Here is a 21,360-nt window from a genome sequence, read left to right as displayed (position 1 = left end):
GATTACTAGATGAATTTTAAGCAGCTTAATATTTATATGTTGAAGGGAAGAGAATTCCTACTATGTGCCAGGCACTCAACACAGGAAGATAAAGAGTTATGTTGGCCTTTGTTTATTATGCTATCTCAATCACTCTACTTGTTTCCCATTCCAGGTAGGAGAACATATTCAGTATTTTCACGGTTTCCCAGCTTTAACTGTCCCTAAAGATGGGAAAAAGAACATGAGGAACAGGTAAATTTAAGACTACCAAAGAATGTGAAATATAATAAATAAGTATACTAGTAATACTGTCCTAATAACACAAAGGACCACTAAGGTAACTAAGATTTAAATGAGAATTTTCATTCTAAAGTGATGACAAAAAGGGTGAAGGCAAAAGGCAATTATTAAAAAAACATGAACCTTGATTCTGATGTAATTGTTCTTTCAACAAGATCAGAACATTTTAATTTAAAACTAATAAATCACAATTCAGTATTGTTTTAGGATTATTTTGTTTAAAAATGACACATTTCAGAATTAACCAAAGGATATTTCTACTATGGGTTAGTATATCCAAGTAGGTAAAAAAGAAACCACAGTGTACCTCCCTTAACCTAGGAGTCAGGTTGTAAAGTCCAAGTCCGTTGCCAGCAATGGACGTGCAGGTAGCCATCAAAAAAGTTGTAAATACAAAGCCAAACTGCTTCTACAAACTGAAACACTCTTGGTTGAGTCACAGGAATAAAAATGGGGCATTGGCACTTTATTCAACGAATATGGTCTTTATGTACGGAAGTGCATTCTCAAGTGGTCATGATGTTCACAGTCTTATCATCTAGTGGGTTTTCTACTTCATTGGTAGTATTTTCTTTATTATAATCCATCCAAACAACTGTTTAAAAAGAATATTCAAATCTGGAACTCAAGAGGCATTGTAGCTTTCCACCAGAAATAAAACAGCTTGTTTCTTCTGCAAAGTAATTTAGTAATAGCTGTAGAAGGCTAATATAATCCAGAGAACAATGAACTCAAGAATCAAACTGAAAACAGAGACTAAGTGCTCTAATTACAAGTTTCATTAATTATTTTACTCATTTTTATGAAAACTTCCCTGCATTATCAATAAAAACAGCCATTTCTATCTTTACCTATATTCTGATACAGATACTATGGGAAAAATAGTAAATAAAAGCCCTGCTAGTTCCCCCACTGTACTCCCAAACATCAAAATTATCTTTATTCAGGATATGTACTATTGCAGGATGGCAGGTACATGTGAAGTTAATTGGGAGGGGATAGTGGGAGCAAATTGCCAGGACCAAATCACAGATTTTTCTCTCTATATATGGCTCCTGACATGTCAGAAGGGACAACATCTCCTCCCAAAATAAAACAAACAAACAAACAAACAAGAGGAGTGGAGCAGAGAGGAAAGGACAGGAGAGGGCACTCTAATAATTAATGCTATAGGGTCACAGACCTTTTTTTTTTAAAACCTTTAAAATAAAAGAAGTATTACTATTATCAAGCACATTTCACTTTTCGTATCTTCCTTTCTACAGTTTCTTAAATGAATATAATCTATTCCTTTGAAAAAAATCTAAATGATCCATGAATTCATTAAGATAAGTACTTTGTCACTTATGTTCTTGTAGCCAGAAAGATGTTGGTAATGGGTTGGGAACAATGTAATTTATGGCAAATCTCTATGGTTTACTGATCACAAACTACTCCTCTATGTAACTGACATTTCTCTCCTTTTACAAATATAATCTCATCTAATTATTTTTGAGTGCACCAAAATTCAAGCCTCTCTTTCTGTCTCTGCTACACCCAAATATTTTTCTCCTATAAATGGGGGGTGGGGGTCGGCGGGGAGAAGGGATATGTGAAGGAGGGTGAGGGTGAGAGGGGGAAAGAAAAGTTAACTTTTAAATTCCAAACCTTCAATAATTATTGTATTATTTGACACTGGGTGAGGAAGAGGGTTAATTAAAACAAAAACCCAACCTGGACCTAAATTTACAACATATACAGAAACTTATTTGCAAAATGAAGAAAAACAGGTGGGTAACCTAAAGTAGCGGCACCAAGCAAACTCATAAGGCCCAAGTTGGAACAAGAACAAATCACTTTGGTTCTTGAAACCTAATCTGAGGAGGGAGCAGGCAGAAAGGAAGACAAAAATCATAAGGACAAATAGTCAATGGGACTCTTTTTCTGTTTCAATGATTTAGTTATAAATATAGATTAGTCTTCTCTCTATACATGTAACAAATGCCAAACAACTCACTACCATGAAATTTCTAAAACTGACTCTTTCACATTTGTTAAAAAAGGTAAAAATCATATACGTTTCTCCCCTTCCTTCAGTTCAAATACTGAACTGAAATATTACATGTAACAATAGCTGGTCCTAACTTCTATACAAAGTTAACCACATTGAGCCCCTTTGCCAATATAAGGGGCTACATAATTTCTATCACACTTGCCTTGAATTTAGGCATAAGAAAATTTTCTCAAGGCAACTCCAAATGAACAAGTCAAGGAAAAAGCTATGAAGAAGAAGGAAAAGAACTAGCAGATGAAACAAATACTATGAAAAACTCAAATCTGCCATTCAAGTATTGAAAATACCCCAAAGGAGATAATGAATGGGATCTATTACAACAAAGTCAGCAAAATAAAACAAAATGCAAATCTCAAGCATGATAAATGGCCCCGATGGGCTGTCTGCAGAAAGACAAAGACTTAAGTAAGGCTAGTGATTCAGTCCACAATTACTTTTGGACCCTAAAGAAGGGGTTCATTTGAAAGTCATAATTCTTTTTTGCAATTTTCTCTGTTTTCTTCAAGGAGTAGTTTGTGGTTTTCCTCCATGTTATGCATACCACTTCTTTCAAACCCTCGAAGAGAGTAAAATTTTCATATATTAAAAGACTTCTTTTAGAAAATGGAAAAAAGAATATGAGGCCATCACAATGATGTTAACGGTTACTCTTCATTGCTTCTTTAGCTGCCATGATCAGCGGTGTCAAGCTAGATAATGGTTTGGCCAGTTTCAAGAAAGGATGCTGCCAGAGAGAGCAGAGAGAGATAAATGTGTAAATACATCAGTTTTGAAATTCTCAATATTTTCTTTCAATTAAGTCCAACAATATGGATAATAATTAATTTAATAAATAACACATATTTCAATAAATCCCTTTTATAAAGTTTAAAGTTTAGTTTTTTAAATTTTTCTCATATTCATAAATCTACCATTAAAAGACCCATAGACTCACCTGTGAACAGGTCACTATTACAGTATTAGCAGTATTTTACTCCTAGCAGATAAATCAGCTGCCATACTGCTGCTGATCAATGAAAAGTGAACTATAACTCTATGTAAACTTTCTGTTGGTTACTCAAAAAGGTCAACTTTTCCCCCAAATGGCATCATTTTCAAATTCACCTGTAACAATTCTTTGGCTGAACCCCTTTTTTCCACATCCATCTCCAAACAGCGATTTAAGAAATCCCGAAATATTGGGGATAGTTTCTCTGGATTCTGGAGTTCTGGGGTTCCATTAGTGGCTATCAGGTACAAGGCCTAAAAATAGAAGAAAACTGTGGCATACTTAAGGTAGCTCAACAAAGAGATAGAATGCTTCATGGTTATGGATCTCTTACTTCTTTAAAGATAATCACCATATATACTAAAGGGAAGCTATTATTGTCTCTACAGATTTGCATTTGATATTTTTTCCTTTATGTTTAGATATTACATGTCCCTAAGTTCTTTTTCAAAATAGAACTAGCTTCATTTTTTTGTTGGATTATAAATGCAATACAGTACATTTTAAAATTTGATTTTAAAAAAACCCTCACAACTGTAATATATAAAGGTATAAAGAAAAACGGTCCAGATTCCACCAACATAAAGTATTCTGTTTACCTTTCTCAAGCTTTTTACAAGCCACACACATACATTTCAAAACAATGGGATTTGTTGAAACTTTTTTAAAAACAAAACAAAACAAAAAACTAGCTATATGACAGCCTCATCATTACTAACAATTGATTAGATCTACAAAACTTAATGGCTGAAATGAATCATGCATTATATGGATATTTTATAATTTAATCCCATACACACACATACCCCCAGCCCCAACAAATATTCTTCTATTCTTTATATACTTCTCTGAACATTTCCTTTAAATTCCTATAAGTGATTTTTTTTTTTACTTAATAGATTTTAGTTTTTAGAACAGTTTTAAGTTTACAGAAAACAGCCGATAGTACAGAGTTCCCATCTATACCCATCCCCAGCACACAGCTTCCCTTCTAATTAACATTTTTATCCCTTCTAATTAACATTTTTAATTAGTGTGGCACATGGGTTACAACTGACAGACCAACACTGATACATTATTAACTAGAGTCCGTAGTTTACATTAAGGTTCATTCTTTATATTGTACAGTACTATGGGTTTTTACAATTGCATAATGTTGTGCATCCATTTGTTTCACTGGCTAAAAATCTCCTGTACTCTACCTATTCATTCCTGAATCCCTGGCAAACACATATCTTTCTACCATCTCTATAGTTTTTTTTGCAGAATGTGCTATAGTTGTAATCATACAGTATGTAGCCTTTTCAGACTGGCTTATTTCACTTGTCAATATGCACTTAAGGTACCCCCATGTCTTTCCATAGCTTGATAGCTCATTTCTTCTTATTGTTAATTAATATCCCATTGTACAGATGTACCACAGTTTATCCATTCACCTACTGAAGAACATCCTGGTTGCTTCCAGTTTCTAATAATTATAAATGAAGCTGCTATAAATATTTGCATGCTGGTTTTTCTGTGTATATGTTTTCAACTTACTGGCGTAAATACCTAGGAGCATGACTGTTGGGTCATATGGTAAGCCAATGTTTTTAGTTTTGTAAGAAACCGCCAAACTGTCTTCCAAAGCGGCTGTACCATTCTGTATTCCTTCCAGCAATAAATGAAAGTTTCTGTTGCTCCACACATCTTCACCAGCATTTGGTACTGTCAGTGTTGTGGACTTAACCATTCTCATTGGTGTGTAATGGCATCTGGTTGTTTTAATTTGCAATTCTCTAAAGGCACTGATGCTGAGCCTCTTTTCATATGCTTATTTGCCATTTGTATATCTTCCTTGGTGAGGTATCTGTTGGATCTTTTCCCTATTTTTAAACTGGATTTTTTCTCATGCTGAGTATTAAGAGTTCTTTACAGATTTTGGATACAAGTTCTTTTTCAGATGTGTTTTGTAAATATTTTCTCCCACTCTGACTTGTCTTTTCATTCTGTTAAGTGTCTTTCGCAAAACAGAGTTTTAAATTTTAGTGAAGTCCAACTTAGCAATGTTTTCTTTCATAGACCGTGCTTTTGGCATGTACTGAAAAATTCAATGCCAAACACAAGGTCACCCAGATTTTCTCCTGAATTACTTTTTTTTTCTTCTTTTTTTATTATTCATTTTATTAAGATATATTCACATACCACGCAGTCATACAAAACCAATCGTACATTTGATTGTTCACAGTACCATTATGTAGTTGTACATTCATTACCAAAATCAATCCCCGACACCCTCAAATTCCATCCTACAATATACTTGACCACTAGTGTTCAAAACTGTCGAGGTCATCAAAAACAAGAAAGTGAGAAATTATTACAACCAAGAAGTGCCTAAGGAGACCTAAGTAAATGTAATGTGGTATCCTGGATGGGATCCTGGAAAAGGAAAAGGAGAGCAGGAGAGTGAATGGAATAGGGACATCTGCTGGAAACATTTAAGGGCACAAACACATATGAGGTTACTGGCCATGAAATTTAAGTGCTGCCAGTCAGCATGGCTGTATGTTCATTTTTTCCCCTCCATAGTTAGCTGCATATGTACAAGCAAGGAGTAGGCCCAATTTTTTTTTAATTCAAGTTTCTTGAGACATATTCACATACCGTACAGTCATCTAGTGTACAATCAGTTGTTCACAATATCATCAGAGTTTTGCATTCATCACCACAGTCAAGTTTTGAACATTTTAAATTATTCCAAGTCCCCACCTATCAAGTTTTCATTAATTACATCCACATGGCTAACTCCAACAATCAAGTTTCAATCCTTATCTTATTTGACATAACTGCAGTTTCTGACAAGTTGATCTCTCCCTCACTTTTTGCATGTAGCTTCCTGGGCAAACATGTATTTGATCTTACCTGTCTTCTGGCCATTCCTTCTCAATCTCCTTTGTTGGTCTGCCTCATCAAGGGTACAGTCTGAACTTCTTCTATTGCCTGCCCAAACTCATTGACCTGGGACCTCATCTAATTTCATAGCTTTAGATAACGTCTATAGCTAATGAATCCCAATTTTATATCTCTAGAATAGATCCCAGACTTGTATACCCAAATGCCTAGTCAACATATAACACTTGGATGTCTAACAGGCATCTCAAACTTAACATGTCTCAAACATGTTACTTAAGTTTATCTCCTGATATTCCACCTGCCTCCCCTTCCCCCCACATTTTTCCCCATTTCAGTGAAAGTGAACTTCAATACCATCACTACAGTTGCTTAGGCTGACCCCTTAGGCATCCTCAATTCCCTCCCTCTCTCATGCTGGCTCTACTTGCAAAATACACCCAGAATTCAACCACTTTTTTCCATCTCCACTGATACCATCCTGATCTTAGCCACTGTAAGTTTTTGTCTAGATTACTGCAACATCCTCTTAACTCATCTTCCTGACTTCCTTGAGAATCTATTCTCAACAAAGTAGTCAAAGTGAATCTGTTACAATGTACGTAAGCCCATTTCACTCCTCTACTCAAAACTCTGCAATGATTTCCCATTTTACCTAGACTAAAAGCCAGAATCCTTGCAGAGGTCTAACAAGGCACTACAGGGTTGGGCCTCATCACTCAGCATGTATCTCCTGCTATTTGCTCATCTTATCTCCTGCTATAGCTCACTAGTTATGCTGGACCCTGCTTTAGAATCTGGAAGGCTCTTCCCCCTAGGTAAGAATCACTCCTTTACTTCCTGTGTTCCAAATATCACCTCAATAAGGACTTCCCCAAACAACCTTTTGGAACCAAAGAGCCTGATACCCTTCCCTGCCAGATTCAGCACTTAAGTCCATCATTTAATATATTAAATATTATTCTTATTTGTTTATTCTCACTCTCCTCCCATCAGAATGTAAGTTATATTAGGGCAGGATTTTTTTGTTGGTTCATCTAGACAGCATCTTGAACAGTGCCAGGCATGTAACAGGTACTCGAATCAATTATTTGTTAAATGAAATTAGAGGGTTTAACAATTGTTCCTAAAGTGTTTAAAAATTATTCACCTCTATAAAAGTACTTTAACTGCTCACCTGGACTGGAGCCTTTTGGCAATGGAATGAAAAGTATTCAGGATAAAAAGCATTATCAAAGTTCAAAATTATACAGATAGGGAACCCCCTACAAACCATTAGGTTATTAACTGTGAACCTTGGCTTCTGTACCCCAGTTTATATATGTACATTAAATCCTGAAAAAAATTTTTCCTAATTTTTTGCAATTAGTCTGTAGTCATACATGGTAAATTTAAGTCTTTTTTTTTTTTCAAAAACAGCTTTGGTGGAGATACAATCCATATACCATAAAACACCCCCATAAGTGCACAATTCAGTAGTTTTTCAAGTACATTCACAAAGCTGTGCAACTAACACTACTAATTCCAGGCAATCACCTCCCATTCCTTTATCCCTTCAGTCCCTAAGAACCATCAATCTACTTTTGGCCTCTACAGATTTGCCCATTCTGGCCATTTTATATAAATCATACAATATATAACCTTTGGTGTCTGGTTTTTTTTCATTTAGCATAATGATTTCAAGGTTCACCTATATGGTAGCATGTATCAGTACTTCATTCCCATTTATGGCCAAATAATATTCGATTGTTTTGGATAAACCACATTGTTTATCCATTCATCAGGTAATGGACATTTGGGTTGCTTCTACTTTTTGACGGTTATGAATAATGCTGCTATGAGATTCGTGTTCAAGTTTTTGGACGGACTTATGCTTTCAATTTTCGTGGGTGTACACCTAGAAATGGAATTGCTGGGTCATATGGCAAAATTTTATATTTAACTTTTGTGGAACTGCCACAGTTTTCCAAATTGGCTGTACCGTTTTACATTCCCACCGCAATATATCAGGGTTCCAATTTCTCCACATCCTTGTCTATGTGTACTCTTCCTTTTTTAATTATTAAAGTCATTCTAGTGGGTGTGAAGTAGTATCTTAGTGTGGTTTTGATTTGTATTGCCTTAATAGCTAATGATGTTGAGCCATATGTGGCTATTTCAAAGAAGATAAAGGAGGAAAAAAAAAAGATTTAAAAAGAAACACCCCAAACTCTCCACTTCAGCGGCCAGAATATTTAATTGTTCAAAGTCTACTGAATTCACCTGTCTCTCAGAACCGTCACTCTTTTGATTGAATATGGGCTTTAACACTGTCATCTACATAGCTTTCTCAAAGACATGGTCTTGCTTTCCTCTTTTCAGTATCTTGGAGTTAACTCTGAAAGTCTTTAAACTCTTACTTTTATGCAAAATGAGAAACCATACAGCTTACTAAAAATCTACAAAGCCTTTACCCAACATACTCAATTCAATAACCCAGAAGCAAATGATTCTTAGATGCAGAGTGAGGGCAGAGGATTTGTAGCCTTAATCCTTGGCCAGTGCCCAGAATCAGATGCTTCTAAATAAATGTTTTAAAGAGAAGTATTTTTCTTAAAATAAGGTTGGTACTCAATTGGTCTTACCCTCAAGGGATTTTCATTGAGGTAGGGAGGCTCTCCTTCTACCATCTCAATTGCCATGATACCCAAAGACCATATGTCCACTTTAGGACCATAAGCTTTCCTGGTAACCACCTCTGGTGCCATCCAATAAGGTGTTCCAACCATGGTACTTCGCTTGCTCTGTTCAGGGGTGATCTGGGCACAGAAACCAAAGTCAGCTATAAAACAAAAGAAATCATCTGAGTTAATGGTTCTCATGGATGGTTTTATTAAAAGAATCCACTTTAAATGATACAATTTAATTACATTTTTACTATTCATAGCCTCGTTTTTTTAAGATTTTATTAATAAAATAAACCAGAATGGTTTCAAAATATTTTAATGATGCTACATATTCTCACTTGTTTACTTCTACTTACCACAAGCAGAATGCAAATTATCAGGTCTTTTATTCTAAATAATTAATTCTATCCTAAAAAATTTATTAAAGTTAAAAGAGATCTCAAAGAAAAAGTCACCAAAGGTGGACACTAACTGAATGAAATGAATTAGGCAAAGTCAGGAAGCAGAAAATACTCTTAAACAAACAGAAGCCACAATCACTAAACATTCCAGTTGGCAGACTGCCTTAAAAAAGAGCAAATTTAACTGTATCTATAAAGTCTTTAGCAACACTAATTTACTCCAACTCCCTCATTTTATAACTGAGGTAATAAGACACCTTGTTTAGTAATCAGTGTTGATTTAGTGGGAAGGTCAGGGTTAGAATCTAGAATTTTTTACTCTTTCCCACTGTTAAATCCATCCTATTCTATATGTAACTATGGTGATTTGAAGCTGTATGTACCCCAGAAAAACATGTTCTTAAATCTAATCCATTTTTGTGAGTGTAAGCTCACTCTAAGTAGGACCTTTAGATGAGGCTATTTCAGTTAAGGTGTGACCCACCTCACTCAGGACAGGTCTTAATCTTATTACTGGAGTCCCTTATAAGAGAATAAACTTCAAAGAGAGAAAAAGCCATGAAAACAAAGAACTGAAATCACCAAAACCCAAAGGGGAAGGGAAAGACCAGCAGACACCACCATGTCCCTTGCCATGTGGCAGAGGAGCCAAGAATCGCCGGCAGCCAGTATTCTGGAAAGCATCATTTTGATGATGACTTGATTTGGACATGTTTCTTGACTCAAACTGTAAGCTAATAAATTCCTACTGTTTAAGCCAACCCATTTCATGCTTAACTGCTTTGAGCAGTGTAGGAAACTAAAACAGTAACCACTGCTAATATTTAGATTTGTAAAGCTTTAGCTATTCTGTTATGCACTTACATATGTACAAATAATACTCATACATTGTTTGGTTTATTATACCCAAACAGAATATTTTGTAAGCTCTCTTTTTAAACCATAATTTCTTTTTGGAGAGTTTTCCTCATTCTACTAATTATAAAATATTACAGAACATAAAAATACCATAATTTATTTAAATCCCCTTATTTCTTGACATTTACAGTTTTTCATATTATGAACAATATTTTAGAGAACATCCTTGAACTTATTGTTTTGCATATGTTCAGAGAGTCCTAAAAGAATAATCAGTGGGTCAAATAATAATATTAATAGCTAAAATGAGTGCTTATAACAAGCCAGGTACTCTTCCAGGTCCCTTTAAAGAATTAACATACCAAATCCCCATGCTCACCCTATGAGATAGGTATATTTGTTAGTATTCCCATTTTACAAATAGGGAAACTTAGATAAATACATTTTTAAATAACTTGCCCAAGGTCATTCATCTAGTATGTGGTAGTAACAGGTCGAACTATTATCCAAAAATACTAATTCAGTTTACATTTATTTCCAGCAAAAACGTATAAGAATGTCCATTTCCAACTTGCCCATCAAGATAAGTTTAAGAATAGTAATCTTATATTTTGACCAAATAGTAGAATCTAGGCCTCCTTTTTTACGGAGGGTGTAGCTTAAAAAAGAGATCTGCAGTTGAAAAGGGAGCCAAACCCTCTGGAGAAGGGAAAAAAAATGGTTTTGGTCCTTTGAGCCAAGAAATGTCTTGAATTTTGTGTAGTTGGAGAAACCTCAAAAGGGGTTCTTCTTGAATGCTCCAGAGGGCATGATCAGAACTGAAAGGGATTATAGGCAGCAGAAGAAAGGGAAGCTGGGGACATTCTCATGACTCTACTCTGTCTGGGAAAGATTATTAGAGAAAACGGATTACATGGGACTTTTTTCCTTGTCATTTCTGAGGGTCAGGGTCACAGAACCCGTCCCATGCTCTACATTCTAGCATTCTAAGGAATGCTGAAAAGCATGATGAAAAAAATTCACTCTTAACAAATGGGAGAGGCAAATTCAAGTTCATGTCTAGAAGACAGCATCACCAGGACAGTCCCATGCACTGATCCTTAGAGCTTTACATTTTCAATCCTCAGAAGAATTCTCTGAGATAGAAACTATTATTTTCCTTATCTTACAAATGAGGAAACAGACAAAGAGAGATGAGGTAATTTGTTCAAAATGACTCAGCAAGTACTGGCAGAACTGGTATTTAAACCCAGGCTGTTCAGCTCTAGAGTTCATGTTCTTTACCACTATACTCTCTCTCAACAAAGCGTTCTGTTTTTTTTTTTAATTAAACAAAGGGCAGGAGATTGTAAGATAATCATGTTATTTGTTCATTTGTTACTCACTAAGTTTAACTGATCCTTCCATCCCCAAAAGCACATTGTCACTCTTGATGTCTCTGTGGATCACTTGATTAGCATGTAAAAACTCCAATGCCTGTAAACACTAAACAGAAGAAAAACACCTATTAATGAAACAATCCCTGGAAAATCTCAGAGAAGTTCCTATGTAGTAGTTATCGCCTGAGCACTGCTTCTAGTATCCAGCAAAAGAAAAAAACATCCTCTCATGTGCAAAGTTTTCAAAATAGATGCCTTAATTAATTAGATACTTCTTTCCCCCACACCACTAACCTTCTGAGCCTATCCAAAGACACTATTAAATACCATAACCTTTGAAATTAAAGTACATCATTGTCAATTAAATTAAAAGATTGAAGAGTGAGGTGGTATGATGGCATTTGGTGGCTCACTGATGCACAAAACGGATGACTTAGTCATACTATGAACATTCCACTTTTCCAAATTCTTCAACTCCTCCAATATTATCTAATGTAGTATATGAAATTTAAACCCAAAGAAGACTATGAACTTGTCACATTTCTGGCCTGATTGGTTAAGACCCTAAAAATACCACTCTGTCTTCAATGTTCTCAATTATAGAATGATGGGTAGGTCTATATAATTCCTAGGTTTTTTTCAGGTTTAAAGTCCTAAAGGTATATATAGTATTTTGTTAATGTGTCCACTCTTTAGAAATCATTTCAACAGTACAGAATAAACTTGTGATCATTCCCATTTAAATATGAGATATTCAGAAGTCTAATCAATGTTTAAAATCCTGGACAGTGTGGTTCCATTCAGCTGTTCATCAATGTGATGAAAGACATTTTCTCCATTTCTTTTTCCATTATAAGATTTTACATAGTTTTATCCACAACCAGGACATCATTACCAAAGAATAACTTTTCTCTAATGCCATGCTTCAGAAAGCACTGGGTGAAAACATGAGGAAAAACTGCGCCCCCCCCCCCCAAATACAAGAAAGAGATGAGGTTTTTAAAAATGTGTTTGAACTCATGTTTTCAAACATAAACTAAGAGTATAAATTGTAAACTTGGAAAAAGAGAGTTGTATTTTTATTTCTTACTCCATCAGAAAAGAACAAAAAAGTCTGTCCATCACTTATAACAAAGAAAATCTCATTCAAGGTATTCTGCAATTCATTAAAAAAAAAAAAAAAAAGATAACACTGCATGATCACACTACATTTACCAGACATTTAAGCAGATTTCTGAAAAGAACAAATCCCCCTCAAAATACTTGTACAAATAAACAGAAACAAGTTTGTCACAGATTTTCTATTTTGTCTTATGGAAGAAAACCCAAATGAATGGCAGAGAAATTACTAAAATGATTAATTTTGATATCAATTATGGAACAATTATTAGAAAACCAAATTAACTATGAACAGATAAATTCTTAAGTTTTTTTTCAGCTTTTAAGTGACCAAATGTTCTTTGTTAAGCGATATCTTATTTACAACCATTAAATAAGAGTTCCTAATTCCTAACATCCTGAAATAACCAAAGGGGCTATCCCTTAGGTAAAGCACAATTAACTTAAAATTAAATTTTTTCAAAGAAAGTATTTTTCAACACCTCGATAAAAGATGAAAAGGGAAAACATCATATGTACCACTGTAAAATGGCTGAAAGTCACATCATAGAAAACACAATATAATCCTATGAACTTTTATAATTTTGCCCTTTATGACAATGACTCCTAGGATATTGGAAGAAAGTTTCAATGACAATAAGCAAACAAGTCTCATCTGCAGAAAAACATATAAGGCAGGCTTGGTTTTGGCTTAGAGCAATTTGGTAGAATTCTACCGGCCTAAACAAACTGTTTTGTCTAGAAATTCATTAATGAATATAGAGAAACAACCAGCTTCTTCGCTTCTGTGAGGGAAATAAAGCCAGAAGCAGATTTATTGATACTTAAGATAAACATGTTTCCTGCTTTGCCTGGGATTGTCCTACTTTACATCTTTGAATGGTGTATTTTTAATGTCATCTTTATTACTCTCAAAAGTTTCCTGGTTTGGATAAATTATTATAATCATCCTATGAAATTTACCTGTGAAACCAGGTTCTCCAAGGCTCATGCTTTATTTCCAAATTATCTTACACATGAAGGAAAGGGTTGAGAACTTCCAGGTAAAATAAAATGTTATAGAAGTAACTTGCAAAGAACGTGTAGAAAAATGACCTCACACAATAAAAATTATCTTTGCAGAAAAACTTTACTTTTTTTCACCTCCTTTTAACCACAGATCACTGTAACTTATCAAAAATGAAGCAAACCCACCTCTCTGCATACAGCAGCAATCTGTGCTTCATCCATACAGGTTTCTGTTACAACATCAGTAAGTGACCCACCAGCAAGGTACTCCATTACCACAAACAATTCATCTCCCATCAGGTAACTAAAAACAGAACATACAACACACACACACATTATTGCTTTTTCTAAACATATGACCTTCTACGTTGAACAATTTGCTGCCAACTTTAATTCTGCTGACTATCTTCAGTAAGAGCTATCTAATTCAGATGAAGCCATCCTTCCTTTGGAAATGTTTCTTTCCTCTTTTCCCACAGCCCTAATCCCTAAAGTTTGTAAAATCAATAAAATTAAAAGACAGGTTATTTTAAAAATAGAGATCACATGCTATAGTGAGACCCCACTTGCCCTCAACAAAACAGAACTCAGGACCAATCAAATGACTGCCAGAAAGCACTAAGGTCGCTGTTGATGGGAATACTTGGTCAAATACCCAAAATTCAGACTGTTTATACAGAGCATTCTAACAATCCTGGTATCTGATCACTCAAACAGCTGAAGATTAGAAATAGCTAATCAGAAGAAGTTGGAAGATTTCAAATGTTAGGCACCCTAATAGCAAACTGGAGCTGGAAGCCTAAGAGCTAGGAAGAAAGCTGGAAAGCTGCTATTATTTAACAGCACAGAAAAATAACTGATGCTCATTATGATTATCCTGAATCATTTTAAAGTTAAACTATGCCCACAATTATAATTTGAGTGTTTACATACATTATTCCAATGAAAATAACCCTGTAAGGTAGGAATTATTAGTTCTGTTTTACAAATAAAGAGACTGAGACTTGGAGAAATTAATTAACTCATCTAAGGTCACACAGCTAATAACCAACAAAGGCAAAACCTGAAGCCAAGTATGACTGATTCCAAAGCCTATAGCTTATAGTAACCACGTTACTAACTTGAAATACTATTTTTTAAATTCATTTTTATTGAGATACATTCACATACCATGCAGTCATACAAAGCATACATTCACAGTACCACTATATACTTGTGCGTTCATCATCAAAATTAATTTTTGAACATTTTCATTACCACACACATAAAAACAATAAGAATAAAAATTAAAGTGAAAAAGAACAAAGTGAAAAAAAAAAAAACACTGGGTATCTTTTTTTTTTGGTCCCCATTTTTCTACTCATCCATCTATACACTGGACAAAGGGGAGTGTGGTCCATATGGCTTTCCCAATCACATTGTCACCCATCATAGGCTACATTTTTACACAACCGTCTTCAAGATTCAAGGGTCCTGGGTTGTAGTTTGATAGTTTCAGGTATTTACTGCTAGCTATTCCAATTCATTAGAACCTGAAAAGGGTTGTCTATATTGTGTGTAAGAGTGCCCCCCAGAGGGACTTCTCGGCTCCTTTTGGAATTTCTGCCACTGAAACACTATAGTATTATAATAAATAATAAAATAGTATTGAAATACTATTTTAACAAGCAGGGAAATGTAAATTTTGATTTAAGCCTTCAGGTACCTGGACAATTTATTTATATGAACACAGTTCTCATATCTAGGGCTAAAGTCTAAAATTATATTATCATTTCCTCATTATAAACAAATTTAAATATGGAAAAAAGAAAATCACCCATAATCCTCTAACTCTAATATGACCACTACTATCATTTTCATTTTCTATTATTCTTTTATGCACATATATATAGGCTCAAGAAAAAACAAACAAACAAAAAACAAAACAAAACATAGTTATAATAACATACCTAATTTTCTACACTGCTTTTTACTCTGCTATTTAACACCAATTCCTAACTTGGATGAGGTTTTGATATATATATATACACTACTTGCCCATGAAGGACAGCATGTGAAATAAATATTGACCCAAAAGTTTAAAATCTGTGTGGCCAGTCTCACCTCTGTTAGGTAAGACATGAATAAGTCAGTCATTCCATAATGTTTCTGCTTCTGATCACTTGCACTGAACATCGCACCATCAGCAATGTCCTTTATTTCTCTCACTTGCCAAATGATATCCATGTAGAAAAAAGACCTTCTGCTGTGCAGTGTGCTATTTTACCTCTTCTCTTCCTCCTTCAAGCTTATTTCTTGGCATTGTATTTTGTTCTAGTCCAACTAAAATGGCCAGCCAACACCGCCTCTATCCCCTGCCCCCACCCCCACATTCCCAAATTCTAATACTAACGTTTTGGAATTATTCATATTTACCTGTCCAAGAAGTTAACTATGTTGGGATTCTTTAATTCTTTCATCACTAAAATTTCATTAATGATCAATTCTTTCTTTGGCTGTTTCTGCAAATTTATCTGTTTGATAGCAACCTATAATGGGAACATAATTTTTTTAAAAAATCAGAAGAGATTTCTTGTCTTAGAAAATTACACACACCATCCAGTTAATAATTTTATTGATGGTACATATATTGTATTTTACAATGATATTATTACTTACTCATTGATGGTACTTTTATTTCCATAATGCCTTATACAATATATAAAGCCTAAATATTTTTAGATTTATCTTGAAGTTAACTATTCAATCCCAGGTCAGCCCAGGACCAGGAATTAATTCTCTTTTCATTCCAAGCCAGGAAAAATGATTTTTAAGTATTTGCTTATTTATGAAACTAAATTTATAATTCCTTCTTTGTTCCTCTTAATGAGTAAAGTGCTATAAAATTACACAGGGCAAGGTTAACAACATATTGAACTTGAAAAGACATTTCCATTGATTATTCTCAGGTTTATCTAGTTTCCTCCTACATTGAAACCTAAAAGTAACACCCAGAATGCAAAAAAAGTAAGTACCTCCTGTCCCAATGCAACATCAGTAGCAGTAAAAACCGTACCAGAAGCCCTAGTGGGGGAAGAAGACACAACCGGATTTAAAATTTTCTAAATCTCTATCACTTATCACATTCAAAAACTTTATACTTATAACAATTAAAAAAAAGGATTAAAGAACATTTAAGATTTAACATCTTTAAAAGGAATAAAAGCAAAAACAAAAGCAAAGGGGAAAATTAAGAAGAGAAGCAATCCTTGTGCAAAAACTTACGTTAGAAAACTCTGACAAAATTTTAGACCTAACGGAAGGTATAAAGAAAACTATAACATACATCAATGTATCTATCTATTTCCCTGCTTAAGAACTAAAACATTACAAATACATCTAACGATACCTAGTGTACCGTTTCTGATGGTATTATCCCTCCTCCCAAACCTGCATTTGGTATTGATACTGTGTTTGACGTGACTCAGTTCCACGCATTTCTCTATATTCAAGTACACAGGACATGGGTGTGTATCCCTATAGAGTATGTTTAGCATAATTTTTAACGTCATATACATGGTTCCACTTATATGTATTTTTCTGCAATTTGCTATTTTTATTCAACATTGTAATTGTGATGGTCATCCATATGGATAAACACTATTCTTTCATTCATTTTAACTGTTGTATAAATATACTACAATTTACCCAGTATCACACTCATGAACACTGTGATTTTCAATTTTTTTCTTTTCAAGTAGAGATTGCAATTGAATTTACTTTTTAAAAAGAAATTCATATGTTTTCAAAAAAGGCTTAAAATTTCTTTCCAAATTTACGAAAGAACACTTTCCAGAGATTAAGGATATTAAAAAATTCTAGATATTCATTTGCTCCCAAGCAAGAGAAAAAAGTTTGAGTTAGTATAGTCTAGAAACACTACAAAAACCAGAAGAGAGTACATTTTTTTTTGCCTATAATCTTGCAGTACATTTTCTTAGTGTTTTTTAAAATATATTTGATTGGCAAATTTTGTATCCTTGGGGTTAATCCCTTAATACCAGGAGTAAAAGACATTTAAGAAGAAACAAAGTTGGAAAGGGGAAATGGGAAGATAATGCAAAATGGGTGTAGGGTTTCTTTCTGGGGTGATGGGAAAGTTCTAGTAACAGAAGGTGGTGAGGGTAGCACAACACTGTGAATGGGATTAATTCCACTGAATTGCAAGCTTGGGATTGGCCAAGATGGGAAATTTTATGTTGTATATATGTACATATATACACATACAGAGAAATGAAAGAGACAATGTCAGTTAAATGCAGTACATGATCTTGGACTGGATCTAATAATGGAGGAGAAAATCCCCAAAAGGACATTATTGGGTCATATGAAAAAATTGGAAAATGACTGTAAACTTTATATTACCATTAATTTTCTTGAACTTGACAACTGTAGTTAAAGTAGTTACATAAGTGAATATCCTTGTTTTTAGGAAATGTAGTAAGTGCTCAAGGAACACGATATATACAACCTACAAAAATGTTTAGAAAATGGACAGACGGATGGAGGGATGAAAGGAGGGCAGGAAGGAAAGGTAGATAAACTATTAAAAGTTGGTGGATATGGGTATATGGGTTGGCGTATACTGGAGTTCTTTGTATAGGTTTTGTGTTACTTTTCCAACTGTTTTAAGTTTGAAAGTATTTCAAAAATAAAAAGTTAAAAAAAATGATGTAAAATCATTGCTAGCTAGTACATTATTTAACAGCATCTAGAAATAACTGCAATTTTATTTATTTATCTGTTTGTTTGTTTACACAAATCCCCAAAGGTTCCATTCCTAGAATACCGTAAGTGCTCAAGGTCAGTAGGCAAAGGAGATACGATGTGGTACACCCAGGAAGTACTGAACATCATGGTAACACAGTCATAAATACTTACCCTTGACCAATTTTTTCATATCTTGTATATTTTTTCTTAGGGTCACCTATGCTGACAATAGTTCCTATTTTAAACAAAACAACAACAAAAAATTGGAAGCTCAATCAAGCATTCTGAAACAGTAAATAAATTTTGGCATCATTATTCCTTTTAATAAACACCACTCATTACAGAATAGTGGTTTTCAAACACAGAACACTAAAAAAATTTAAGTAATAAAACTAAAAGAGTATCAAAAGCAAGAAGATATGTTATTTTCATTAGGCTAGACCTCTTAAAGTCTTAAATTTTTCTGTTACTTTCTCAAAAATGATCACTTTTTAGAGCAACGTCCATCCAAGTTTGCCCAGGACTGAAGTGTTTCCCAGGATATGGGACTTTCAGTTTTAAAACCAGTAAATTCAAATTGGTCACCCAATTTTTCATTCTCCAACATGTAATAGCTTAATGGTAAGTTACTATCATAAATAATATATGAATAATATCCAAATGAATAATAAACTTAAATGGCTTTTCTAACTCTTCCAGTATATCCTATCTATCAATTTCTTTAGGAAACTACTTTTTAGTTTAAAGATCACTCTAATACAAACTTATCATACATCTGTTTTAGGAAAGTGTACAGAGTCATGGCTAAGGGACAGGTTTTTAAATTAGCATGTTGGCTATAAAAATCATAATTTATATTCTTATTACACAGTAAATCAAAACATGAAAAGACCACACCAAATTTTCACTTGCCCAAGGTAAAAGAAGTCAGGGACATATCAAAGAAACTCACAAAAACAATCCAATTTTACATAGATACACAACTTCAAGTTAGTCATTTAGGCTCAAGTCAAGAAGGAGTGAACAGCAGCTATAATAAGACGCTAAGGGTAAAAAGATACTAAAAGGACAGGGCACATGGTAGTTGAAGGTCACAAATGAATGGTTACCTCTATTGTTCTAATGTATTTTAAAAGAAAGAAGGTAATACCCCGAAAAAGGGGTATTTTATATATGTCTACAGAATTCCAGAATAAAAGCAGGCTTATATTTTAAAGCACTGAGAAATCAAAATCGAATAAATGTGGAACATATTGATGTTTAAAACAATTCATCTATAAAGTATCTCTCCTTCATCCCTCTAGGTCAGTGCTCTTATCTTCAAATTATAGTTGTAGTAGACTTGCAATCAGATAGTACTGCTACACTCTCCCTGGCACTGTGTACCTTATTTCCAAATGCTCACTCCAGACCAGAGAGTTGACAGATGAAAAGGGAGAAGAGAAAAAATATTTTCCCTTGGAAGGCCACCTTGCTTAGTTATCAAGGAACATTACGTAAATTCATACCGAGTAGCTATAGGCACACATAAATACAAACCTCTTTTTACAACGTTTTCAACTACTGACCCTTACCTTTGGCCTTGAGGAGAAAAAATATTGCTTTCAAAGATACTGACTATTGCAGAGACCCTGCTCACTGGTCAACACATAATACCTTTGAAAGGACTAGTAAACTAACAAAGAAGAGCATTACTTTGGCTTCACTAGGTTTTGATTGAAGCTATTTTTTCCTATAAGGAAACAATTTATTACTTATGCTTTGAGCCAAGATATAAGGTACAACTTAAAACCCATTTGGGATAAATGTTTTAAGAGTTCTTAAAACTTTACAAATAATACAAAATGTAGTTAACATACTTAATTTCTCCATAATCTCTTCATCTGTCATCTTGGTCTTCTTCTTCTGTTTGTCTGAAGACTTGGCACCACTATCAACATTAGAATCTCCAACTGGCACAGGAATAGGGTCAATTACAGATCTTGTGTAAATCTGCAGACACAGTTTGTGAGATTGAGATCAGGAAAAATATTTTAAGATATTCTTATTCGCATACTCTTCAGTTCTTTGATTTTTAATCAAAACAAAGTTGTCTCTTCCACTGTTCTAAAGAATGAGAATAATATTTGCAGACTATAAAAGACATGTAACTAAGAAAAATAAATGTGAAACACTTTTTTTGGTGTGTCACATTCATATATTATATTAAAAACTCTGTCTACAATCCCACAACTAGGTATACATACCCAAAAGAATTGAAAGCATGGACTCAAACAGGTATTTGCACACTGATGTTCATAGTGGCATTCTATACAATTGCCAAAAGATGGAAGCAATCCAAATGTCCATCAACTGATGAATGGATAAATAAAATGTGGCATATATACATTCAATGGTATATTATTCAGTTTTAAAAAGGGATGAAGTCCTGATAGATGCAACAACATGAATGACTCTTGAAGACATCATGTTGACTGAAATATTTCAAACACAAAAGTACAAATATTGTATGAGCTCACTGATTTGAAACAATTAGAACAAGCAAACACACAGAGTCAGAATTCAGAATATAGATTACCAGGGGATGGGAGGGCAGGGGGGTAAGGAATGTGAGGTTAAGATTTAAAATGTACAAGGTTCCTATTTGGAATGATGGAAATGTTTTGTAATGGATGGTGGTGATAGTAACGTGTTGTAAACGCAATTAATAGCACTGAAATATATATCTGAATATGATTAAAAGGGGGAAATATTAGACTGTATATATGGTAACAATAAAATTTTTTTAAAAATTCATGGAACTACTCTACACAAACAGTGAATACTAAATTAAACCATGGACTCTAATAGTATGATTATAAAAATGTTATCTTCAATTGTAACAAATGTTACCCAATGCAAGGTGCTGGTGATGGGGTAATTTATGGGAATCCTATATTTTATGCATGATTTTTCTGTAAACCCACAA

The 21,360-nt window shown here is 34.1% G+C and overlaps 1 protein-coding gene across 3 annotated transcripts in view; it reads right to left on the bottom strand.

The window, feature by feature from the left end:
• Positions 1-418: 418 nt before the first annotated feature.
• PAK2 (p21 (RAC1) activated kinase 2) overlaps positions 419-21,360 on the bottom strand; it is a 167,654-nt gene continuing 146,712 nt past the window's right edge. For all 3 annotated transcript variants that reach the window (XM_037837701.1, XM_037837699.1, XM_037837697.1), the window contains exons 7-15: positions 20,252-20,384; positions 18,564-18,627; positions 16,658-16,706; positions 16,059-16,171; positions 13,830-13,947; positions 11,523-11,622; positions 8,837-9,033; positions 3,440-3,577; positions 419-3,059 (exon numbers count right to left, since the gene is read on the bottom strand). In XM_037837701.1, coding sequence (XP_037693629.1) covers positions 2,973-3,059; positions 3,440-3,577; positions 8,837-9,033; positions 11,523-11,622; positions 13,830-13,947; positions 16,059-16,171; positions 16,658-16,706; positions 18,564-18,627; positions 20,252-20,384 — 999 coding nt within the window. In that variant the 3' untranslated portion in view covers positions 419-2,972. The remainder of the gene's footprint in view (positions 3,060-3,439; positions 3,578-8,836; positions 9,034-11,522; positions 11,623-13,829; positions 13,948-16,058; positions 16,172-16,657; positions 16,707-18,563; positions 18,628-20,251; positions 20,385-21,360) is intronic.

The sequence above is a fragment of the Choloepus didactylus genome, chromosome 1 (genome assembly GCF_015220235.1).
Source record: "Choloepus didactylus isolate mChoDid1 chromosome 1, mChoDid1.pri, whole genome shotgun sequence".
NCBI lineage: Eukaryota > Metazoa > Chordata > Mammalia > Pilosa > Megalonychidae > Choloepus > Choloepus didactylus.
This window is presented reverse-complemented; position numbering and strand designations above follow the sequence as displayed.